Source organism: Bos indicus x Bos taurus, chromosome 7 (genome assembly GCF_003369695.1).
Source record: "Bos indicus x Bos taurus breed Angus x Brahman F1 hybrid chromosome 7, Bos_hybrid_MaternalHap_v2.0, whole genome shotgun sequence".
Classification (NCBI taxonomy): Eukaryota; Metazoa; Chordata; class Mammalia; order Artiodactyla; family Bovidae; genus Bos; species Bos indicus x Bos taurus.
Genome location: NC_040082.1, coordinates 75864545 through 75891775, shown reverse-complemented (window position 1 = coordinate 75891775; position 27231 = coordinate 75864545). Strand labels below are relative to the sequence as shown.

General features: G+C 35.7%; 1 protein-coding gene across 8 annotated transcripts in view; it reads right to left on the bottom strand.

Moving 5' to 3' along the window:
* DMXL1 (Dmx like 1) overlaps positions 1 to 27231 on the bottom strand; it is a 126863-nt gene that overhangs the window by 79598 nt on the left and 20034 nt on the right. For 7 of the 8 annotated variants that reach the window (XM_027546940.1, XM_027546941.1, XM_027546942.1 and 4 more), the window contains exons 5-13: positions 23558 to 23690; positions 16160 to 16226; positions 14716 to 14894; positions 9776 to 9965; positions 8437 to 8602; positions 5118 to 5330; positions 3447 to 3700; positions 2651 to 3335; positions 2439 to 2560 (exon numbers count right to left, since the gene is read on the bottom strand). In XM_027546940.1, coding sequence (XP_027402741.1) covers positions 2439 to 2560; positions 2651 to 3335; positions 3447 to 3700; positions 5118 to 5330; positions 8437 to 8602; positions 9776 to 9965; positions 14716 to 14894; positions 16160 to 16226; positions 23558 to 23690 — 2009 coding nt within the window. Of the gene's footprint in view, positions 1 to 2438; positions 2561 to 2650; positions 3336 to 3446; positions 3701 to 5117; positions 5331 to 7140; positions 7238 to 8436; positions 8603 to 9775; positions 9966 to 14715; positions 14895 to 16159; positions 16227 to 23557; positions 23691 to 27231 lie in introns of those variants that run through there. The other variant, XM_027546948.1, reaches the window with a different exon arrangement.

Genomic DNA, 27231 nt, shown 5'->3' with positions numbered 1-27231 from the left:
ACAAGTCTCTTTTATTATAAACATTCTGGGATTTTTACCAGGCAATTACATAGGAATGAACAGAGGTATATAGCTCAGTTGGTACAGAGAAAAACAAAAGAAATGTTTGGTAATCGTTAAGGAGAAAAAGTATTTTATATTTTTAACTATGAAAGACTGACTTCAATCTCATGGAAATGTTCCAAGAATCGAAGCTTTTTAGCATTAACTTTGACAACAAAGCTAAATAAACAAGTTAACATACTATTTATAAACAGTGATTTCTTGAGCCACATCATCTCCTGACTGCTCTTGTCAAAGTCATATGGTTAAATTCAATCTTCATCATGCCTGATCTATCAGCATATGAATCTGTTATTTCTTCCTCCTAGAAATTTCTTCATTTTGGCTTTCTTTATACACCACACTCACCCCACCTTAACAATGGAATGCCCCAGGGTTCAATCTTCCTACCATTTCTACTTTCCAACTATAGCCTCTCCCTCAGAGATCTCATTCAGCATCACAGCTTTATATTCTAACAGGTACTTATTTTCTATGTTCAGACGAGGCCTCCCTCTGAACTCCAGACCCTAGCCTACTAGATCTCTTGGATATCAAACAGGCATTTCAAAATTAACATGTCTGAAGTTAGGCTCTTGAATCCTCCCTGCACCTCAAAACCTATTTACACATTCTTCACATCTCAAGGCAAACCTTGGGAGTTATCCTGTTTTTCTCACACAAACCCCATATCCAGTCCAATCCTTACAGTCAATGTTCAAAACACATCCCGATTTGACCAGTTCTTATCCTCTTTATCACCACACCACTTGCTACATTCTAACCACCTTTTACTCTTTCCTAAACTACTGTAATAGCTTCCTGAATTGGTCTCTCTGATAACACTTCTGCTTCCCATGTCTAATCTATATAGCAAACAGTGATATTTTAAAGCCTAAGTCAAATCATATCACTGTCATTCTTTATACCAGTTTCTATGTCATTCAGAGTAAAATTCAAAGTAACTACAATGGCCAATGAGGTCTTTTACTGCAAAGGCCAGGCTAACTTTTTAACTTTATTTTTTATTACTTTCCATCTCATTTATCCTACACCAGCCACAACAGCCTCCTTGATGATCCTTACCTACCAAACATGCTCTGGTCTGAGGATCTTTACATTTGCTTTCCTGAAATACTTTTCCCTCTAAATATCCACACAGGTAGCTCCTTCATCTCCTTTAGGTCTTTGCTCAAACTGTACCACTTCCGTGAGGCTTTCCCTGAACAGCACTTTACTTGGCACTCCCTACTACTTCTGCAACACTGTTTCTCTCCAAAGTATTTATTAATATATTTTGACCTTTTTTCTATATGCTTTCACTGAATATAAGCTGAGATTTTTGTCTGTTTTGTTCACATCTAAATTCCCAGCACTTAAAAACAATTCCTGAAAAATAGAAGACCCTCAAGAAATATGTTGCTAGTATAACACTGTATGCTTTAAAAAAAAAAACTTTGTCTTCTGTAAAATAACTTAGGGGAAAATAAAACAAAACAAAAAAAGATAGGAGCAGACTACTGATAACCTGTGCAATTCTGTAACCAGAGCATTAACAGACATTAATTGGTAGTTGAGGAGACGGCTTGAATCTCCTAAACAACAAGCTCAGTATGGCTAAAAGTTATCTCGGGGCATACTTAAAAACACCGAAACCAAAAGAATGGAAATATTGGCTTGCTGAAGGTGCTGAGGCAATGGAGATGGGGGTTTGCCATCAGTTGGGAACAGGAGGAAGTGCCTTCTAATCTAAGACAAAAGCTTTGCAACTCCTGCCTGTAGTACAACCAAATTGAAAGTTTTTTTTCTCTTGATTAAGATTAAAATGCCACTCTTATTATTTCGGCTTCCCCTGTTCAGAAATAACCTACAGATGAACCAACATGATTCAGCAATATACTGTCAGAAGTCCCCATATATCTCTGAGCCAGGAAATACTATGGGACTTCCCTGGTGGCTCAGTGGTAAAGAATCTGCCTGCCAATGCAAGAGACATGGGTTTGATCCCTGGGTTGGGAAGATTCCCTGGGGAGGGAAATGGCAACCCACTCCAGTATTCCTGCCTAGAAATCCCACACACTGAGGAGCCTTGGTAGGCCACAGCCCATGAGCTTACAAAGGAGTCAGACATGACTTGCAGCTGAACAACAGAAGGAAGTACTACATATTGTTGGACATTAGATTCTACTTTTGGAATGAATGAAAGACATGGTTTCTTTTTAAGGGACTGGGATCACTATAAGACTATCACTAAGACTATAATGTAAATGTGTAAAAAATAACTAAAAACACATTTAATTATAAATTTTATATTACAATCCTAGAAATTGCTAAGTATAAATTAACTATTTAAACACATCATATTTTATTCGTAGTTTCAAAAGTCATTTACTTACAGAAATTTCAGGATTGGAAAGCTCATATAGAAGCTTCTTGGCATCAATAACTGCTTCATATAATCTCAGATATTGTCCATCACTTGCTACAAAGCACGCACTAGGAGAATTGCAATATGCACCTAGATGTATTTAAAAAACATTTAAAATTTAACCTTTAAGCAACAATGTCAGAAAATCTAAAGTTCTTAAGTAAAAATCAGAATGCTTACCTAGACAATAACTGGGAATAAGAGTGGGCAGCCATGCCACATTGGAAAATGCAGAAACGTGAAGAGAATTAATCCGGGCAAGCTCAGAAACACCTCCAGAGAAAGACAATGGCCCAACTGGATCAACTCTCCAAAGAATAAGCTCACTGTAAACTGCATTGGGATCCTGAAAGGCCATGTCAATAGTGCTTTTATTCTGTTGTGCCGAAGGACATTCTTCAATATTCACAGCATCATCGGGTTGCTTTTGGTTATCAACATCTGGTGTCCTTAATGCATTATGGTGCGACGTTGTCAGCAATAATGGTAATACTGAGTGACAAGCTAAATCATTAAGATGAAAGCGATGACCACAGTATCTGGATTTGTGGGAAATACTGAGAACTGTAGAAAAAGCAGATTCTTCGGCAAAACTGACAAGCCATTGATTCAGGGAGCCATCAGCATGCTTTGAAATCATCATAACATTAGGAGTAAAAATACTTAATTTTAAACTATTAGTTGATTTACTGTGACCAGAAGAGATAAGCATTGACGTGGAACGTGTCAGGCTGGAAGGTTTTTGTTTCCCTTGCTGAATAGCCAAGTCAACATTCTTGGTACAGGCATACATCACTATGCTTTTACAGAGAGAGTTTGCATCACCTGTGGGGAAAGCTACAGGAATTCTGGAAACAAAGGACACCTGGAATTAAGAATGTGAGCATCAGAAGGCATGAAACTATATAAAGAGGTTTTACAAAACAGTACCCACATTTAACAAAAAGCAGCTCTCCAGAGATCATAAAAATAATACCTGTACTTGACGAAACATACCAGGCTGGTATTCGTCCAGCCAATCCACATGCCAAACCAGCAAAGAACCATCCATGGGATGAATACTGAATAGCATGTCTGCATTTTTACTCCATTCAGACAGAAGTACTTCAATCTGATGATCAATGGCAGATGATGGTAATGGCACAAAACTTGAATTTGGTACCAGTTTATCACCACCCAATTCCTTCTTTTCATGATTTATTTTCAGATCATCAACACTGTCATCAATCTCTATAAGCAAAAGAGTTCATAAACCATATAAATACAATCAAGCTACTACTATAAATTAAGAAATGCATTCTTAATCTATCTTTACAAATGCATTCAAAATGAAAAACATGTTTTCATATAAACAGGAAATGGGGTTCCCTTTAAAAATAATTTTGCTCCAGGAATATAAGGCCACTGGAGTTAACTCAGTAATCAGAAGGCCCAAAAGGCTGAGTCACTGGATTAGCAGTAGAAGGACTAATACTAACTTGAAAATAGGTAAAAGGGGCACAAAGAGTCAGACAAAACTGAGTGACTAACACTTACTTACTTAAAGGGAACATGAACTTGTAAAACATTCCTGTGGGGTGGGGGGCAACTTGGCAAAAGTTACTGAAATTTAAAAATGCTTACGCAATATGCTAATTCCCCATCTAGGGATCCACCCTATAGAAAAATTCACACAAAGATAAAGAGACGCATGATTTTACCATTATCAGTATATAGTGAGAAACAATTGAACTCAATTTAAATGTGTATCAACAAAGAAAACGCTTAAGTTTTCTCTTGAGTCTCCTGACTCAGGAGCTGTTAAAATTAATGAGCAAGAAAAGTGCCGAATACTGAATTTAAGCAAGCTACAGAACACTATGTTCATTTAAAAATGAAATCCCATAGTACAATTAAAAAGAAACTACCTTTATATATACTTGCATGAGCATAGAAAAAAATAAAATCTGGAAGAACGCTCATCAAATTTAACAATATGGAAACTTTATACATGATGGTACTGTTTAATTTTTTTTTAAGGGGAACATGTAAACTTGTAATTTAGAAAACACTTGATTTCTCTCTCTCTACTTGACTGAGGCTGAATGAATAGAAGCTGAATGTAGGGCTTAAGCCCTAAGTGTACTGCTTCTCAAACTTTAATATACATACAACTCATCTGGGAATTTCACTAAATTGCAGATTCTTGTTTAGCAGCTCCAGGTGGAGCATGAGATTGTGCATTCCTAATAATGCCAATGCTACTAGTCTGCTACTATCTGCTGCTCAGATAGTCCTCTGAGCAGCAAGACCCTAGTGGCCCACAGAAGCGTAAGTATGGAGAATTCTAAATCCCTACATTACCATCAGGAAGTAAGACACTTGGAACAAAAACGTCTATACTGGATTATCATGAGCTAGTCCAAATGTGTACTATGCCACTGAAATCTGAAGGTTATTTCTAACAGTAGCTGTTGCTGTTAAGTCACTTCAGTCGTGTCCGACTCTGCGTGACCCCATAGACGTCAGCCCACCAGGCTCTCCTGCCCCTGGGATTCTCCAGGCAAGAAAAGTGGAGTGGGTTGCCATTTGCTGGTGCTACGCTAATATAAAAATCTTCGCTATCTTAAACAAAACGTCATAGTTTTTACCCTTCTTAAAGCTTTACCTTCATCAGATTTTACATCTGCCTGATTAGAATCTTCTACACTGGTCTCAGAAGATGGTTGCTCAAAACTTTTTCTAAGTTGTTGTAAAAAGACTTCCATGGACAAAGAAAAATGCAACTCTTTATTGTTTAGCCAGTGTACCACAAAAGGTCCACTCTTCTCTTCATTTTCACTTAGACTCAGAGAGGTAATAGAAGGAAGAAGTGGAATGTCTACAAAGAACAAGAAAAAAATCAAAGTTATAATTTCTATCATGCTAGCACATAAAACACATTTTATTTAATCTGTGAGACTCACAATATAATGGTTCCCACAATTATTACTAATGAAAAAACAGACTTAAATGGTGTATTTAATATACTTATTATAAAGGACAGAAAAGTATACATTCTAAGTCACATACCATAACTTACTTATATATACACACATGTATTTTTCTACAATTATAAAATGCTCTCATTAAGAAACCTATCTATAATTTGTAGACATGTTAATAGAATAGTGTTCTTAATTTATACAGAAACTCATTAGAAACATATTTTAACCTGATCTACCATTAAAAATGTCATCAAGTTGTCAAAGGACCAGTGATATGTTTACCTCAATAGCAACAACTTTCTTTTACTTAAGAGACTGACATATTAACTTTTTTCATGACCTACCTATCTAATCCTAAGATAGATACTGCAATAGATACTGTTTATTTATTAGCATCAAGATTGAAATCAGATAGTATGAAACTGAGGTTCCTTTCTTATATTCAAGAAAATCATTCAAGACAAGCCAACTCAGCTAAAAAACAAAACAAAATCTGATCCCTTGGTATTACTTTTGAAATCATTGCTAAGTGAAGTATATTGAAGTACAAATTCAGAGTAAATTGTAAAAAATGACAATTCTTACATAATAGAGGTAAAGAAAGATCTTTCTATTATTATTAAAGTCCAAATCTAAATCATGCTGGTGTCTGCTGAACAGTACAGGCTGGAATAGATTTAGGGAAGGTTCAGAACAAATCTGCTGATTTTAAAAAATAGGAAATATAAATAATTTGAATTATTTGTTCAAACACTGTCTATTGCTGGACACCAACAGAAAGAGTATTATAGGGGATAAAGGAAAGAATAAATGAATCTTTTCCCCACCCCTTCTACTGGAAGTGGTTCTAAGAGTTGATGGATATTATCTAATTCAAGAGCTCTGTTTATAATTATATATTCATTAGTATAATTGTTTAATTAGTATTTATCTATCTCCTACCTGGTTATATGCTTCATATGAGCAATGATCAATAACATCTTGATCATTATTGTATCTCCAGTTCCTACATGGCACTAAACACACAATAAAAGCCTTGAGGGGCTGAACTACCAATTGCACTGTTGCTAGGTGGATACACAATAGTGTTGGGGATTTAAACTGTCCCCAAGAAACTTCATGGGGAGGAATTTCTGATTTTCAACTTACAAATCAACCCAGAAGAGATAAGTAATCCTGAAGTAGATCACAGGCCTAGTTGTTAAGTACACAAATAAGGAGGGGCTTAGGCTGACTTTTAGCAGAAGCATTCTGGTTGAAAAGTAACCACATTTCCTTTGCCTTCTGACCTCACTCAAAAAATTTGGTAAAATCATTTCTTATGAGAAATAATCATGGAGAGGGTATAAGAGCTAGAATTAAGAGAACATAATATTATGAACTTCTCTCCTGTATCTATTTCTATTGAACATATATAAGTTCTGGCCTTGCAGAAAGGTCATTCTAACAGACCTAATTTAAGGCAAGAAAGTCTCCACAGAATCTAATATAGCTCCTAAAGTTATTATTTTTATTTGATTTTCCCTAAATGTATGAACTTTTCTTGGGGACCTACAATCTGAAGAAAGGTTTTAAGAGTTTTCCTTATTGTAAGGTAGTCAAGAAGATGCTACAGCCTTTTCTATTAAAGTGAGAATTCAAGCTTTCTTTATTCTCAAAATACTGTCTTTTACTCACAAAGACTTTTAAAATTATTCCACTGACCTCAGAGCTTCCTCTGGATACTATAAGCACTGACAATATATCTTTTTTGATAAGGTAATAATATAATTTTCAATAAAAATCATTCAATATTCTCCCATTTACATTTTCTTGGCTCATGGATTCTTTTAGTGCTGGGACTGTTATTAACCAAATAAAACTGAAAAAAAAAAAAAAAAAAGGCAAATACCACAGGTATTATTCCTACCACAGGTATCTCTGAACTTTTAACTTATCAAAGCACTTCTCACTTTGATTCAAGTAACTAATGGACTGTATTCATTCTATGAACTTCTCACTTCGATTCAAGTAACTAATGGACTGTATTCATTCTATGTTTCTCGAAGAATGCAATACTGCAAATCCAGTGTGTTATATGTAAATAGGTTGTGCTTGATTTATGTTTAAGAATATCTCTGGACTTCCCTGGTGGTCCAGTGGCTAAGACTCTGCCCTTTCAATACAGAGGGCCTGGATTCAATCCCTGGACAGGGAACTAGATCCTGCAGACCAAAACTGTTTTCATGCTGCAACAAAGACCCGGTGCAGCAAAATAAACAAACAAAAGAATATCTCAAAATACACAAAAATTCATTAGAGTGGTTTCCTTCTGAGGAGGAAGACTAGGGTGGAATAGATATGAAGGGAGGTTAACTTTATATTTCCTGTATAGATGGTGTTTATTATGTGCAAATATTATTTTTAACTTTTTCCCAGCAATATTTTAAGGTTCTACCTTAAATGCCCAACTGTGACCACCTGGTTTTTAAACTAACATAAAATATTTACTATAATGATAAACACATCAGTCTTCAAATTCATAGATAAATCCAGGTATTCTAGATCTTTCAGTCTATCTCAAAGTACATATTTGACCACAACACAAGGTTTCTTAATTCTTCAGTTATAACTTCTACAATATTTCTGCCCTATTTCTGAAATGGCTCCAAAGATTAAGTACAAAACATACCAGTTTCATATGAACAACAATACAGTAATTATAATTCTGAGGTGTTGATTTTTTTGTTAAGTATTAGTTCAAATCTCAACTTTTGAATAAACCAATACAGAACATCTCAATGACTTACCACGATCTAAAATTACAGACCAAATCACAGCCTTAAGAACCAAACAAGTAAACAAAACTCTTTCTATCATCAGTGAGCTGGCTATAATGAAAAGTTAGCTAAGAAAATCACCTACAATTTTTTACTTACTCAATAAGTATAGTATAACTTACTGGTCATAAAAATCAATCTACTTGATCTGAAAAACATTTTCTGAACAGCACTTTATTACCTGTGGCTGGGTTGATGCTGGCTGCAATATGAAAGTGGCAAAGTGCATTGGCATGCAGTGGAGCGTTCCTGTGAACGTGGTGAGGGTCTTGCTGGTGTGGCAGGTACCCAGTATGTGCTACAAGTGCAAGCGATCTCCGACCTCTGCGAAAAAATTTCTGATTTACCTATAAGAATAAAAACAATGCAAAACAAAGTAAAACTAACATCTATTTTGTTATAAGCACATAAGTGATATAATGATTGTTAGATGCTATTTCAAGTAAGCCTATATGTACAAGTACTTTACAGTATTTTTGTACAACAAATGTGAAACATGAAATAAGCTTGACACTTTTAACTGCCTGACTCATCTTTAAACCATCACACAATACGTTAAATTTTGATTTAATATTTTCTTAATTAAAAAAAAAGTTTACCATGCATCTGTGGGAAATGATGTCCCTATTTATACAGTTCTCTTCGTATCCACAGGTTACTGACCACAAAGCACTGACTAATATTACCACCATTCATTAGGATGATATTTCATAGTTTACAAAGCACTTTCACTGCAATCACCTCATTTGATCCATGAGGCAGACAACGCCAATATTGCTATTCTCATCTTTCATACGATACAATACTTTATACAGAACACAACATCACCTGAAAGTGATTCCTAGTCAAGAACTTCTTTCAACTATTACTATATATAACCACTGATTGAGTCTCAGTAGTTGAGTCTCTATACAATACACACTTAATTACATTCTATGCCACTAGCAATACGATCTAAATTTGAGAAACAGTATTTCCATAATCATACAAAACATTCAAAGATAAATCATTTTTAGGTCACTTTCTTATTTTCAAGGATCCATGTTACTAGTCTATGTTTAATTAGCCCCAACATCAAAAACTGACTTTAGTTTTGCCATACTATAGTAATTCATGTTCTTGGAGGTTTGAACGATAACAAACGTAGAACACAATCTGATAAAGTAATCATTCCTGTAATGACAGGACAAACACCCTAAGCCCTAAAGAAAGAAAAATAACACATTATTTTTACAGTCAAATTTCTGCATTCTCAGATCTTAATTTACTTTATGTTATTTCAGCTAAGTATGATCATCCTTTTGATATCATCAGTTAACCTAAGGTTAACTTTGTAATTATAGGCAGTTTCATGCTAGACAAAAAAAAAAAATACTGAAAATTTTCTGAGAACTGATTTCCTAAGACATATATTTTTTCATAACTATCCATGATTTTGAATATTAAGATGAATGTTACAAAAAGGCCTTGTACAAAAGATATTAAAACATATAGGAAAAACATCTAACAAAAAGACTTACATCTGAAGCATTCTGAACTCGTTCTTTACTGGAAACGTTTCTCTTGCTGTTATTTGTTAAATTAATTGGTTCAGTCCAATGGTTGCAGTCACCTCCATAGAGCAAACAATCATTTGGTAAAAATGTCTCTACCCAAAGACGACATATGTTATCTTTGCAGCAAGTCAACAGTACATTACATACAGAAGCCCTAAGGAATAAAAGGATTTTAGAAGCGAAAACATAAATTTCCCACAGTATCATATTCCACAATGTTTCTATAATTATTTAAATGTACACAACTAAGGTATCAATGAAAAAAAGTCAGTATACATTTATGCAACATAGTCAAAACCATTAAAACTGAGTTGGGTGTTTGATTTCATCACTGCAAACACTTGCTAATCCATTTATTTTCTGCCTAGAACTCAGTAGTTCCTGTTTCAGTAATCCAAGATTCTTACATCTAAAGAACAAAAACTGAGATCGTATCATACTCCCTCAGTTAATAACAAGGAAAAAACCTGACATCTTCTATTCAGATTTTCTGATTTATTCAGTGGATATTTATTTAAATTATTTCACAAGGCTTCATTTTTACTTCCTGTAAAGGTATATGCATACTTGTCACTAACAAGCTACAGTAACTAGTACACTTACTGTGTCTTTGCCTAACATATAACAAAAGCAGTCAAGTGCGAAAACAGAAAAATCCGTTAAGTATTAGCCATCTCCTTCCTTAGTCATTTTTGACTTTCAGTGAATTTACTGTCTTGCCACCCCACAAAATAATAACAAAACAATTACATATATGTTAATAAATCCCATGTGCATCAAGAGCTCAAAAGCTGGAATTCTATTATTAAAGACTACCTTTCTATTGACTGACAGTCTTTGTTAACTCAGCAAAATTTTTTTTAAGTTGCAATATCCTATAATAGAAACTTATTCAAACATATCTAACTGATTAAAAAAGAAAAACCAGTAGAAGGTTTCTATCAAGTAACTTGATAAGTTAAAGAAAAAAATTTTTTTAAATATTCTATAGTAGTCAGTTTTTAAAACATACCTATCTGATTAAAAAAAAAAAAAGCAAAGGGAGAACAACACATTCTGTCTTGGTAGCTCTCTCCAGATTCCTCCCCTGCTCTTACACCTCCCTCCCTGCCCCTCCCCTTCTATGTCTACTCCCCTACTTCTTTTCCATCTCCATCCACTCTCTGGGCTTCTCTGCCTCTGCCTTCTCCTACAATTCTCTACTTCTTAGCCTCTCCAAACCACCCTCCCTTTCCACCTCTCCTACCTCTCATTGGTACCCTCCTCCTCGGGCCTCTCCTTACCTTTCCAAACCCTCTGTTTCTCCTTCCTTTTCCCATCCTTATGCCTCTCCCTCCTTTTTTTCCTTCAATTTTCTTCCCCTTTTTTCTCTGTCTCCCGCTGACGTTTTCCTGCTCTCGTTCCCTCTGTTTCTCTCTAGTACATTTACATACACACAGGCAGTGGCAATAGTATCAAATATAACAGAAACAAAAGAAAATACAAAAAGGCAATATGGAAAGTGCAAGGTTCATAGTGCCCCATCAGTAAATGGCAGAATGGGAGGCTTACAAAGAAAGAGCAGAAGATAGGAGACAAAAGAGTTGAACAGACAGCAATCAGGAGAGGCATATGAACTTAGACAAGACCAACAAAGCAAGCTAGAAAGGTGCACAACTCAGAAGCATGGACACGGTTTCGACCACAGATAATGTTTTTCAGAACACCAAACCTTTACAAATAGTGTAAACAGCTGGCTGGTAATATAAGCACGGCATAGAAGAAATATCCTGATGTATCTGAGGCATTGCTCAGGCCATATCTCCCTTTCTCACTTCTTCATCAAGGTACCTTATTCTCTCTTCAATAAGCACATCATATTCAGGTACAGCCCTCCCCCTCTACCCGAAAATGATATATACAGATGAATGACCTTATATAGGGCAACAGTATGATGGGTAAATGTCTGCAACAGTTGTCCTATCTTGAGGCAACAACAGGCTAAGATGGTTCTAAAACTAGTTATGTAAAACCAACTTCTGAAGGTTGGTGTGGGGAAAATAACCAAACCTCCCAATCTGTCCTACATTCATCATTTTAATTAACAGGGAAGTGCCTGTATATGATCATTACAAGCACATCCCCATTTTTCCTCTTAAGATAGCAGACACTTTGTGTGAAGCATCATCATTTGGCTGAACATCTTAATTTTAAGATGCCGTAACAGAAAGGACAATGGTCTTTGACGGGATCTCTTTCACTCTCATGAGAAAGGATCAGCCTTCCTACTATAAATCTGCAGGCAGCTGGTGAAACAAACATGAAAACTAAAAGAACTAAAGGAAATCAGTTGGTTTTTTTAATAGATCCAAAAGTGAAACTCTGGAAACCTTGCCAAGGCGCCACAACTAACAGAAAAGTCTCGTTCTATACCACAGTTCTTTATGCTGTAGAATTTAGCTGATAAAAGAGATAAAATAAGCAGGCGGAAAAAATTAATGTTTTTTTTTTCTGTCATAAAGTATTCCTAATGCCCCAGTTCAAGGTACCTGCCTCTGATGGTATCTTCCACTATGATCACTTTTGCCAACAGTGAGTGAACTGTATCAGAAGCAGATGTGACTGTCCTCTCTCAAAATATACAATATTTCATAATTCTCTTTTTTAGTATTCTGGTGCTCTAATTAGCTGCATGTGAAAATACCTGGAATATCGTCAGAACTCAACCTTCAGAATAATGTAAACTTCTGATAGTTCTAAAAGGTTGACAGTTTGTGAAGACAGCTGTTTTTACTTTACGCATGTCATAGCTCGGGGCTTCCCCAGTGGCTCAGCAGTAAAGAATACACCTGCAGTGCAGGAGCTGCTGCTGCTGCTGCCAAGTCACTTCAGTCATGTCCGACTCTGTGCGACCCCACAGACGGCAGCCCACCCAGGCTCCCCCGTCCCTGGGATTCTCCAGGCAAGAATATGAAGTGGGTTGCCATTTCCTTCTCCAGTGCATGAAAGTGAAAAGTGAAAGTGAAGTTGCTCAGTCGTGTCCGACTCTTTGCAACCCTGTGGACTGTGCAGGAGACATGGGTTCAATCCCAGAGTTGGGAAGATGTCCTGGAGAAAGAAATGGCAACCCACTCCAGTATTCTTGCCTGGAAAATCCTATAGACAGAGGAGCCTAGTGGGCTACAGTCCATGGAGTCGCCAAGAGTCAGACACAACTGAGCACACACACGTCATGGCTCATTCTATTCTAGACACATATTTATACGTGTGAGCAATGGTCTCAGAAGTACTAAAGTAATAGTTCTCAAAGTGAAGGTGGACTGAGGGTGCTTCTGCTAACAATATAGACTGTCCATACCACTCTCCTTTAGCTCAAAACTGTGAAACGTACTTCTAACAGAAGAACCATCTGTGTACCTAGAAGGTCCTACTTCAATGCTTTGTTAGACTAGAGGAGAGAGGTAAGAAAAATGGTAACTATCGCACTACAAAATTGTTCAAAAGATCTAGGTATAACAATGATGTATGTATGCTGTTATACATACATTATATGTGGGTTTGTGTCCAAATCCATAGAATGTACAACACCAAGAGTGAATCACAATGTAAATTATGGACTTTAGGTGATAATAATGTGTTGATGTAAGCATCAACTGTAACAAATGTACCACTCTGGTGGAGGATGTTGACAAAGCAGGTGGTTGTGCATATGTGGGGAAAAGGGTTGTATGGAAAATCTCTGTACCTCCCTTCAACTTTGCTATAAACCTTAAACTGCTCTAAAAAGAATGTTTAATATGAAATAATTTTTTTTAAAAATCTTGGTTTACTCTGCTGGTTCAGAAGAGCAAAACTAAAGTTAACAGATGATCTAAGTATGCTATAATGGATCAGCTTAAGACATTCTCAGATGACAAAAAGATAAGGGAAAAACTGTATTGATCCATAGTGTGGCCAAATTGAAGATGGCCATGTGGAACAAAAAGGGATTTCTACCTACAATTAAGTAATACAATACCTCTGTAACTTACTGCTGCTGCTGCTGCTAAGTCACTTCAGTCGTGTCCGACTCTGTGTGACCCCATCGACGGCAGCCCACCAGGCTTCCCTGTCCCTGGGATTCTCCAGGCAAGAACACTGGAGTGGGTTGCCATTTCCTTCTCCAATGCATGAAAGTGAAAAGTGAAAGTGAAGTCGCTCAGTCGTGTCCGACTCTAGTGACCCCATGGACTGCAGCCTACCAGGCTCCTCCATCCACAGGATTTTCTAGGCAAAAGTACTGGAGTGGGGTGCCATTGCCTTCTCCGCTGTAACTTACTAAGTATATGCAAAAAGTCAACGGGATATCAAGTCTGACAAAGACTATAGGAAACAAATGAAGTACTAACAGGTTTATTTGTGCATGCATGTGTAGGTTAAATTAATATCTAGTTTAGGACATCATAATCTATTAGCCCATGTACTTTTCCTCAAAGATGCTGCAGGCAGTTAAAGAAATATTTGAAGTCTCATGGTATACACTCTCAATAAAGCTTGTATTTTTAGTTACAAAAAAAAAAAAAAAAAAAACCAGTGGATACACATAGAAAGGGACAAGCTAAAGAGAGTGAAATATGAAAAAGTTGATGCAAATAGAAATTTGGAGAATGATTAAAGATGAAAGAACTGAAAGAAAAAGATGCACAACTCTTGTCACTTTAAGATATCTGAACTAGAGGTAAATTATCCTTTCACATGGCTCTCCTCTTAAGTATCATATATAGTTAACTCATAGCCAGAGGCTTGCAGTCCAGGAGCTATCTAGTACTACTTGAATCTTCATGGGCAAAAACCCTATAGCAATGGATTCTCAAAATGAGAAAAGCGGTCAAAGTCACAAAGATGACGTTCTCTTAATACATGGGAAAAATGACTAATCCACTGACCTAGGCATATATTTGCTTGTTTTACGCCAGGAAAATCCATTTACAGCTCGAGGATGGGCCAGATATACAAAAGAAAAGTCAGTTTCTCCTTCAGATTGTTTTTCTGAATTTTTATCTGGAGAGGTAACAGATGTCCGCCAGTTTTCTACATTATACCATACCTTTAAAAGACAGTCATCCTAAGAGGGTGGAAAAACAGAAACAGAAAAACATCCAGATCAGAATTAAAGGTTAAACCAAATACCAAAGGTAAGATTTTTCTTCCCAATTAAAGGAACATAGGGATTGGGCATGAAAAAATTAAGAAAATCTCTGATTCTGATACTTTTCTAACCAGCATTCCTTAACTGTTCTTTGAGAATTAAGGTATGTGAACGTGTGTATTTTGCAAAGGTTGGTTCAAGGAAAATGCTAGCTACTATTTGATATGGAAAATAAAGTCATTCAGGAAAGACCTAAAGATGAAGGGTTCATTTTCTCACTTAGCCAAATATTAAATAAGAAAGTATTACCATTAGTAGACTTCAAAATACTGCTAATTTTATAAAACAACATTTTTTATAGATTGTCGTATGAATGTTCAAAGAAAATGATATTAACTAGTTAGCAACTACCACCATACAAAATATTCTAAGCACAATCAAAATTGCATCTCCTAATCTGGGAAGGAAAGCAAGAATGAGAGATTAGCATGTACCAGGTTCTGCTCTTAAGCTACTAATTACATTCCTGACGCTGACTAAAGTTAATCAGATTAAACAGCCCTAGTTTTCTCCTAAAAAATTTTTAGGAGAAAATACCTCACCAAGAATTTAAGACATCTCATATTCTTAGTCTGCCGATTTGAGTCATGGGAAAAATAACTTCAGACTATTAGTTTTATGTAAAGTGCTCTGTGAACCAATGATTTAAAATAATTAAAATTTAAGGGAATTCACTATTCTGAAATCAACAGGTAATAACAAAGAAAAGTTAAAAATGTCCTTCTAGAAAGTCTGTAAATTCTTTTACTATAAATACAGTCTAATATAGCTGTCAGCTAGAAGATAACATAAATAACAGTTATAGTTTATTACTGACAGTATACTATATCCAAGACACTGTGCCACTTTACATACACTGTCTAAACTATGACCCATGACCTATGAGGTAGGTATTATTATTCTTAGTTTATACATCAGAAAACCAAGGCTCAAAGTGATTAACTACTTGCTCAAGATCAAAAAGTTGGTAAATGGCAAATTTATACCCAGATCTACCTTTGATTTAAGCTGTTTCAATTATATCATATTGCCCTTTAACATAATAATATTTAGCCAATTTTTGCTATTTAACATATTTAACAGAAAATGTTTGCAACTTAAATAATGAAACAAGTTAAATTTTTTTGATATTTCAAAATACACCATAAACACAACTTGATAATAGTATTTTCACAAATTACCTTCCCAGCAGTGGCAAAAAATTCTCCATCTGGTGAAAATTTCATTAAATGAACTTGGGAAGCAGTTCTGTAAATTAAATAGACAAGGCAAAATTTACGAGGAAAATTAAATGAGAGAATGCAGTATTACTTCTCTAAACTATATTCAGTAATCTGCTTCAAATACAAAATATAATAACAAGTTTGACACTCACTTTTAAGTATATCTCATAAATTAGAAATAGAAAATGTAATATTAAATACAAAAATTATTTTCAATGTAAAAATATCTATGCATAAGAATCATATAAGGAATGACTTGTCATTCTTTAAAGCTTAAGACAGAAGAGTCATAGGTCTCATTCCTTTAGAATATGAGAAAGAAAGGTTTCATTTTTTAACCTGGAAATCTAATTTTTGGAGCTATGGATGCTTACATTCCAACATACATTTACAAGAACAATAAATCAGTATTTTATAATGAATTCTGCCTTAAGGCAGCATTTGCACAGTTGAAGATTATGTGTGTGTTAATGAGAGACTTCCAATAATTATGGATTCACCCTTCCAATTTCACCAACATACTTGGTGCATACTTGTCTCTCCTTCTTCAAGGAGTTTCAGTTCATTCCCCTCATCACCTTCCCTTCTGCCTTTCAGGAAATACTGATCTCAAGACATTTCTCACTATCGTTGCTTTCCTTTTCTTTATCCAAGTCCATGCTTAGATAGAGTCACACTAAAATTATTTGTAAAGCAAGCCGAAGAGGAATGCCATCACAGTTCAATTTCAAATAAAAAAAACTTTTTACCCTGATTCTAATTAATACATAACAGAAAATAATGATATAAATGGGTGAAAAGAAGAAAATAAAATCATCTATAGCTTCACCAAAACCACAACACCCATTTCCATGCAAAATCACTAGTAACATGTTAATACATTGACTTCCAAATCTCTTTCCACTCTACCTCTCCATCTACTTTCTGTGGGAGGTTGTGGGGAAGAAGATGGAAACTGATGTCATATTTACAATTTGCTCTGTAATACATATTTTAAAATATGTCATGAACATTAAGTTCTGATACTTTGAAACTCCAATAGTTTGGGCACCTGATACGAAGAGCTGACTCCTTTGAAAAGACCCTGATGCTGGCAAAGATTGAGGGCAGGAGGAGAAGGGGATGACAGAGGATAAGATGGTTGGATGGCATCATCGATTCAATGGGCATGGATTTGGGTGGACTCTGGGAGTTGGTGATGGACAGGGAGGCTTGGCGTGCTGCAGTTCATGGGGTCACAAAGAGTCGGACACGACTGAGTGACTGAACTGAACTGAACATTAAGTGGTAGAATGAACATTTTTGAACACACGTTTTTACGTATCTGGTTAATCTTAAAGATATCTTTAAAACAAATAATTAAAAGTGCTTGGTCTTACACTGCTATATTTAAAATGGATAACCAACAAGAACCTACTATATGGCACATGGAACTCTGCTCAATGTTGTGTGGCAGCCTGGATGGGAGCAGGGAGAATGGATACATGTATTTGTATGGCTGAGTCCCTTCACTGTTCACCTGAAACTATCATAACATTGTTTGTTAATCAGCTATACCCCAATACAAAATAAAAAGTTAAAAAAAAAAATGCCTGGTCTTCATGATTGTGACTGTGTTGCCCCTACAGTCTTTTCTTAAAGCAGTATCTAAAGGAATTCTTTTAAAAGGGAATCAGATTTCACGCTCTGCTCAAAACCCTCAACAGCTTCCCAACTCACTCAAAATTAAAATGCAAAAGCCTCACAATAACCTATAAGCTGCCTCCTGACTCTAATCATTTCCCCATCACTCCTCACTATGTTCACTTTCGTCCAGCCACAAGGTGACACACAGTTTTACCTCAGGGTCTTGCACTAGTTCCCTTCTCCAAAAGCTATGCACACATAACTTACTTCCTTCATGCCTATACTCAACGTCACCTCTACTCCTCTTCTCCTATCCTATCTATTCTATGTCGTACCTACTAGTCTTCATCTAACAGGTATAAGCAGATTTTTAAAATGAACCACAAATGAACTATAATCAGATTAAGCTCAACTTTTAAATGTATTCCAGTTAGTGTAATCTTCCGTTGTTCAGTTCAGTCGCTCAGTCGTGTCCGACTCTTTAGAACCCCATGAACTGCAGCATGCCAGGCCTCCCCTGTCCATTACCAACTCCCGGAGTTCACCCAAACTCATGTCCATTGAGTCGGTGATGCCATCCAACCATCTCATCCTCTGTCATCACCTTCTCCTCCTGCCCTCAATCTTTCCCAGCATCAGGGTCTTTTCAAATGAGTCAGCTCTTCCAGTTAGGTGGCCAAACTATTGGAGTTTCAGCTTCAACATCAGTGCTTCCAATAAACACCCAGGACTCATCTCCTTTAGGATGGACTGGTTGGATCTCCTTGCAGTCAAAGGGACTCTCAAGAGTCTTCAACACCACAGTTCAAAAGCATCAATTCTTCAGTGCTCAGCTTTCTTTATAGTCCAACTTTCACATCCATACATGACTATTGGAAAAACCATAGCCTTGACTAGACAAACATTTGTTGACAAAGTAATATCTCTGCTTTTTAATATGATGTCTAGGTTGGTCATAACTTTCCTTACAAGATGGCTGCAAAGACCATCTGCAGTGATTCTGGAGCCCAGAAAAATAAAGTCTGATACTGTTTCCCCATCTATTTGCCATGAAGTGATGGGACCGGATGCCATGATCTTAGTTTTCTGAATGTTGAGCTTTAAGCCAACTTTTTCACTCTCCACTTTCACTTTCATCAAGAGCCTCTTTAGTTCTTCTTAACCTTCTACCATAAGGGTGGTGTCATCTGAGTATCTGAGGTTATTGATATTTCTCCCGGCAATCTTGATTCCAGCTTGTACTTCTTCCAGCCCAACGTTTCTCATGATGTACTCTGCATAGAAGTTAAATAAGCAGGGTGACAATATACAGCCTTGACGTACTCATTTTCCTATTTGGAATCAGTCTATTGTTCCATGTCCAGATCTAACTGTTGCTTCCTGACCTGCATACAGGTTTCTCAAGAGGCAGGTCAGGTGGTCTGGTATTCCCATCTCTTTCAGAATTTTCCACAGTTTATTGTGATCCACACAGTCAAAGGCTTTGGTATAGTCAATAAAGCAGAAGTAGACGTTTTTCTGGAACTCTCTTCCTTTTTCCATGATCCAATGGATGTTGGCAATTTGATCTCTAGTTCCTCTGCCTTTTCTAAAACCAGCTTGAACATCTGGAAGTTCACGGTTCACATATTGTTGAAGCCTGGCTTGGAGAATTTTGAGCATTACTTTACTAGCATGTGAGATGAGTGCAATTGTGCAGTAGTTTGAGCATTCTTTGGCATTGCCTTTCTTTGGGATTGGAATGAAAACTGACCTTTTCCAGTCCTGTGGCCACTGCTAAGTTTTCCAAATTTGCTGGCATATTGAGTGCATCACTTTCACAGCATCATCTTTCAGGATTTGAAATAGCTCCACTGGAATTCCATCACCTCCACTAGCTTTGTTCGTAGTGATGCTTCCTAAGGCCCACTTGACTTCACATTCTAGGATATCTGGCTCTAGGTGAGTGATCACACCATCATGATTATCTGGGTCATGAAGATCTTTTCTGTATAGTTCTTCTGTGTATTCTTGCCACTTCTTAATATCTTCTGCTTCTGTTAGGTCCATACCATTTCTGTCATTTACAGAGTCCATCTTTGCATGAAATGTTCCCTTGAAATTTCTTGAAGAGATCTCTAGTCTTTCCCATTCTGTTGTTTTCCTCTATTTCTTTGCATTGATTGCTGAGGAAGGCTTTCTTATCTCTCCTTGCTATTCTTTGGAACTCTGCATTCAAATGGTTGTATCTTTCCTTTTCTCCTTTGCCTTTTGCTTTTCTTCCTTTTACAGCTATTTTTCTTCCTTTCACAGTAAGGCCTCCTCAGACCGCCATTTTGCTTTTTTGCATTTCTTTTTCTTGGGGATGGTCTTGATCCCTGTCTCCTGTACAATGTCACAAACCTCCATCCATAGTTCATCAGATAATGTCTATCAGATCTAGTCCCTTAAATCTATTTCTCACTTTCACTGTATAATCATAAGGGATTTGATTTAGGTCATATTGTATGGTCTAGTGGTTTTCCCCACTTTCTTCAATTTAAGTCTGAATTTGGCAATAAGGAGTTCATGATCTGAGCCACAGTCAGCTCCTGGTCTTGTTTTTACTGACTGTATAAAGCTTCTCCATCTTTGGCTGCAAAGAATATAATTAACCTGATTTGAGTGTTAGCCATCTGGAGATGTCCATGTGTAGAGTATTCTCTGGTGTTGTTGGAAGAGGGTGTTTGCTATGACCAGTGCGTTGTCTTGGCAAAACTCTATTAGACTTTGCCTTGCTTCGTTCTACACTCCAAGGCCAAATTTGCCTGTTACTCCAGGTGTTTCTTGACTTCCTACTTTTGCATTCCTGTCCCCTATAATGAAAAGGACATCTTTTTTGGGTGTTAGTTATAAAAGGTCTTGTAGGTCTTCATAGAACCGTTCAACTTCAGCTTCTTCAGCATTACTGGTTGGGGCATAGACTTGTATTACAGTGGTATTGAATGGTTTGCCTTAGAAATGAACAGAGATCATTCTGTTGTTTTTGAGACTGCATCCAAGTACTGCATTTCAGACTCTTTTGTTCACTATGATGGCTACTCCATTTCTTCTAAGGATCAATCTTCAGTTGATCCTAGAATAAAACTTGCATAGTTTCCAGTCCAAGGCTTAATTGTTTACTTAAGTAATAAACCACTTCAAATAAATGAGTATGTCTAGTCCAAGTTACTAGGACTCTGTATAACTCTGTTTTTTAACTTAAGATTCTCTCCCTCTTCCAAATGTTTGAAATACATTTCAAATTCTCAGTTCAACCCAAGAAGCCCCTTACCAGATTTGCAGTGATTACACTACAGCACTTCTTTGCTCTTCTCTCCCCGCAATCTTATATGAAAGACTCAAAAGCAAAGCCACAGCTCTTTCTAAGGAATTATCTTTTTTGCAAAATCCTATTTCCTCTCTATATTTAAACCCTTTTTAATACCCATGATCTGATTATGGGGTAAAAAAAAAACCACAGAACTAGCTCCTCTGAAATCTCCTTTGTAAATTCTCTATATAGGATATCTGCCTTACTCTGACTTTGGTATGTGATAGATGGCTCAGTGGTCAAGAATCCCCCTGCCAATTCAGGAGAAGATATTGGGTTGGGAACATCCCCTGGAGAAGGAAATGACAACTCATTCCAGTATTCTTGCCTTGGTAATACCATAGACAGAGGAGACTAGGGGGGCTACAGTTCATGGGGTCTCAAGAAGAGATGGAGACAACTTAGCAACTAAACAGCTGCTTCACATAAAACTGACTCAGGAAGAATGGCCTACCTTACATCCTGTCATACTGATTTACTGGTATACTGTTTATCTCCACCCACCCTATATTCTAAGCACTGTTACCACTGCCTGGAATATGACAAGCACTCAACAAATATTTGTTGGAATGAATGAAAGAAATTTGGACTTGCTATCTAAAGAACATAAGAAAAATTAAGCCTACTGATTCATACTTCCATAAAGTATGATACTAATTTTATGCTCTTATTAACAGTATATATTAGAGTACCTTTTCTCTACTCACTCACTAGTAATAGATTTTATTCATTCTTTTCTTTATGGATATTTTGCATTTTGTGATTTTTGAGGGAGGTAAGTCAACTCAATATGCTGCTCATTATTCACATATAATACTTCAAAAATTTTTCTTGAAACATTTTTCTCTTTGTCCATTTGTTTACTTCTGAAATATCTACTGCCGTTGAATTAATTTTTAAAACCTCCTTTTAAAAATAGCATTAACCCAAAATTGCATATATTTCCCATTGAGTTTTTGGGTTTTTTTCCTTACAATCTTTTTGCTTCACAAAAGATTTTTATTGATACCCAAAACTATTAATTTTTTCCTTTTCTTTCTTTTCAGTTTTTAGCTGTTGTGTCATACTTAGAAAAATTTCCACAACTCTAAAATAGCATTTGTCATCCAATAGTGATAGCACACAAATGACAACTAATAGCCCAATATACAATTTTTAATTTCCCAATAGTGACATTTAAAAAAGGCAAAAAGAAACAGGTGAAATTAATTATATTTTAAACTCCAGTACTTTGGCCACCTCATGCAAAGAGCTGACTCATTGGAAAAGACTGATGCTGGGAGGCATTGGGGGCAGGAGGAGAAGGGGACGACAGAGGATGAGATGGCTGGATGGCATCACTGACTCGATGGACGTGAGTCTGAGTGAACTCCAGGAGTTGGTGATGGACAGGGAGGCCTGGCGTGCTGAGATACTGGGTGGCAAAGAGTCGGACATGACTGAGCGACTGAACTGAACTGAATCCAATATATCAAAAACATTATCATTTCAGTATGTAATCAACTAAAACTTAGACTTTCACATTCTTTTGCTTAAAACTTTTGAAATCCAGTGTGTATTTTATACTTTTAGGACATGTCAATTCAGTCTAGCCATATTTCAAGTGCTCAAGTGAGATGTGGCTAGTTGCTATCATACCTGATATGGCAGTATTAAAATATGAAAATTTACTGGTATTTTCATCTGAATTTTTGTTGTTGTATACATATTATTTTTTCTTCCTTTTAAATTTGTTTTAGTGCCAAGTATGAAGGAGATTCTAACTTTGCTTTCTCCTCCACAGAGCTAGTAAGCTGCCTTCTTGATGTAAAATGCCACCTTACATACTGAATCTCTGTGTACTTGGGTCTAACCCTGGACCCTAATCTATCCATTCCTGTATCAACAACAAATGGCTTGATCTGTTGTAGCTTTAGAATTAGTTTTACTATACTCTATGTCTTCATTCTTTTCTTTCAGAATTTTCCTTTTCTTGCCGTATGTGTCCTTTTAATATTTTGAACTCCACTCACAAGTAGAAATTCCAATAAGATTTTGATAAGAGTGATTATTCAACATATAGATTAATTTGGGAAAAATATACTTCTTCACAATGGGAAAATTCAGTCAAAACTATGAAAGGTATCTTTGTCTTCCTTTTGTATAATTTAGAATGCTCTTATGGGCCTTACACATTTCTGTTTCTTCCTATGCGTTTTATTCAACAACTTAAAAAAAAAAAAGGATCTGCAGAGCATGGGAAATGGTGACTGTTCTATATATAAGAAAAGGTATGTCACAATTATAAAAAAAATCAATACTTTTTATGTTAGTATGCTTTTATACAAACGAAAATGCATTTATATCATAAGACCATATGAAATAGATTTATTCGTTTAACCCCCTAACTAATTGCTTACTTGCACTGCCAAATGCATCTCCAATCCCCAAAGTTAAGATCTGTTTTATCTGGATTTCCATCTTCAGCTGGCTTCTCCAAGTTATTATTGGACCAGAGTTGCAAACAGCTGGAACCAGTTAAAAGACGATTACCTGAAAAAATATGTATCATCCACCAATAATTATTTAGGTATTTAATTAGTGACTTAAGTTACATGCTCAGGAGTTTCATATAATACTGTAAAGAATACCACTTTTTTAAAAAGTCAAATAAAAAGAGATTTGGGTTATGAGGGAGTAAAGCTATATTTTAACTTTGTTGAAGAAGCTTAGACAGAAAGCAGAACAGATCTTGTAATCTCTCCTTCAACAAACATTTAATGAGCATCATCTTTCTAACAGGCACTGTGCTAGGCACTGGCAATACAACGACAAATGAGACACTGTCCTTTTTCATGCTGGGTTCACATTCCAGTAGAGAAATATTATGAGCATAAGCATGGAAATATGTGAGTTCCTATATTCCAGAGAATGCTTCATAATCTCCTTATGGTTAAGGGATAAAGCACATAGTAGACCTAAGAAAAGAAGTAAGGTTGGGGGGGAAAAAAAGCCATCATATTGTGAAGCATTTTTGAGGTTTGTAAGGAGTTTAGTTTGTTACAAGCAGCTGGGAGTTAGAAGATTTTATATGGAGGGATAGTTTGCGGAGTGGATCTGTATTCTACAACAAGGGGTCTCAGCTGGGAGGGGTGTCAATAGATAGACGTGAAGAGGCATATAAACCTCCTCCAATAACATACATGCAAAAGTATAGGTATACTATGTGCATTTTTCTAGAGATAACCCATAATTTTCACCATACTTTCACTGACTTTAGATAGGAAATCCCTGTGTCTAAATGCCAAGTAAGTTACTTAATTAGCTATGTGAATTTGGTCAAGTTGGGCAACCTCTGAGCCTCAGTTTTCTCACCTATAAAATTAGAAATTTGTGTAGAGTTGTTGTAAGAATTAGCTATTATATATATAATGTATCTGGCACAGGCTAGGCACTTAGCAGAAGCTCAATAAATAGTAGCAATTAGGTGGAACGTCTCATAGATGGATAAAAACCACCCAGACAGAACTAACAAGACATTCCATTTAAATATGGTTATTATTCCACTGTTGAGCTTACCAACAAACATACCTGTTCTTTTTTTGCTGAGATATAATTGACATGTACCATTATATTACTTTCAGTTTGTAACACAATGATTCAATATTTGTATATAGTGTGAAATGACTACCACAGTAAGTCTAGTTAACATTCATCAACACATATGGTTACAATATTTTTTTCTTGTGATGAGAACTTTTAAGATTTACTCTTTCTCTGCAATGGTTCAAATACACAGTACAGAATTAAGCATAGTTGCCATGTCATGCATTACATACCAGGATTTATTTCATAACTCATAACCTTCACCTATTTTATCTACTCTCCCCAACCCACACTTCTCCAACCACTACCTGACTTCTCAGTATCTGCGAATTCAACTTTGATAAGTTTTCTTTAACATAAACTAAGAGCGAAATTAAGGTATCCCCCCAAATTAAGAAATTAATATAGAATGCAAAATAATTCACCTTAGTTACAGAATGAAACAAAAGTAGGTAGGGTATAGTATAATACATTGATTTGAACAGAAAGGGCAAAGGTATGGCTATCACAGGAGGGAAAAAGAAAGCGTTAAGTCTACAATAGTAAATCTTAGGATTTTAGCAAGATGCAATGGTGGGTCTGGTAGCAATACAAAGGTAATAGTCAGTTTACTAGCATCACTTGAAAAATATTCTTTATATCCAATGCCTGGCATATACTAATAAGGTATATTCATCCTAGCGGATTCATGTTGATGTATGGCAAAACCAATACAATATTGTAAAGTAATTAGCCTCCAATTAAAATAAATATAAATTAAAAAAGAAAAACTAAAATACTAATTTTCACTTAATATATTCTAAATCTGTTTATAAATAGTTATAAAGTTATCTGAAAAAACAATAATAGCTCCCAAATATATAATAATAACCCATTTCTGAACCAAAACCTCTAAATTTTAAACTTTTGATTATAAAAAGAAAAATAATAAAATTTTCTGTGAATTTTAACTAAATCATGATTTAAAAGATAACCGTCATGAACTATTGGCAAGTCAGTAGCAGATATGTTAAGAAAATAAGTAGTTACCTTCTAATAGAACTCTGTAATGATAATTTCAAAGGAACTAAAATACTATCAATATCAATAATAATATCAATACTACCTTCTGAATCTGAAGCATTAGTACTTACAGACCACAGTTACAGAAATTCCAAGCAACTACCAAGTCATTACTAAAGAACACTCACTTCAAATAAAAATTGTTTTTATTATAGTTATTCATAAGAGACTTCAAGTATCCAGTTCACTTGCTAACAATATTTTTTATAGGTAAGTACTAAAATACCTTTTTACAGAAAGCATCAAGTACATTCATAGTTAACCATTCTTGATAGGTTAAGTAATCTGCTCATGATCACAAAACTTCTAGTCATATATATAAACATTTATTGACAGTTTAATATATGACGGGCCCCAGATAAATTACAGAATAAAATAGAATCTAAGACCTTGTCTAAAAAAATAAATAAATAATTACAATAAATTGTAGTGTTATCATAGAATAACCATATAATTTATCATCCAAACAGGAACACTTGTGAAAATAAAGGTAACACTATTAATAATTATATGAGAACAACAGGCATAAACTGGACATGAGTAACCTTATACACAGTAGAGTTAAATACAAAGTGCCTTACTAAATGCCAAATTTGAATCCAGGTTAAATTTTTACTCTTCTCACTGTACGCATAAAATACACATGCAAGATGCCAGCTAGCAACAAGCATCAAGCTCATGAGAGAAAATATTTTAAAACATTGTGAATTTTTAAAATCTGAAGTAATCTCTTTATCTTCTAAAACAATTTCGCAAGGTTCTGAACTTTGTATTCTAAATTAACATTTTTTCCTCAGCCATTTTATCTACTATACATAACTGCATCTCATATCTGTGTATTCCTCTCATCAGTCACTCGATATGAACTGAGCACCTACAATGATAAAGGCACTGAAACAAGTTATTTCTCATTCAGACTACTGTGAATGCACTTTTCAAAGGTAATTAAAATACAATATTTACCTTCCTGTTCCTCTTGTCTCTGATCATTCTAAGACACTGCTACCAGAAAAATCGGGCAAAATCATAAATCTTAGTTTGCCACTAGCCACTTTCAAAAACCTATACATTTTATACAATTTAAAATAATTAAGTTATTTAATTATTTACATGACTGTAAAGGCTTTCCATCTGCTGTATTCTTATCTCTTCACAAAACTCACTCCAGTCTCAGTGAAGTACTAACCAGTATCAGAACATATCCTATGCTTTCTTTCTCTATTTCTTTGCTCACTCTGGTAAACTGGTAAAAATTGTTTTAGGACTATTTTTTAATGCAGAAATAGATAATACATACATATACACATTATCTCTCCTTAGAATTCACTTGTTTATTTCCATCCTCAACCCATCCCCGCTCCCTGGTGACTCAGATGGTAAAGAATCTGCCTGCAATGCAGGAGACCAGAGTTTTGACTGGGTCAGA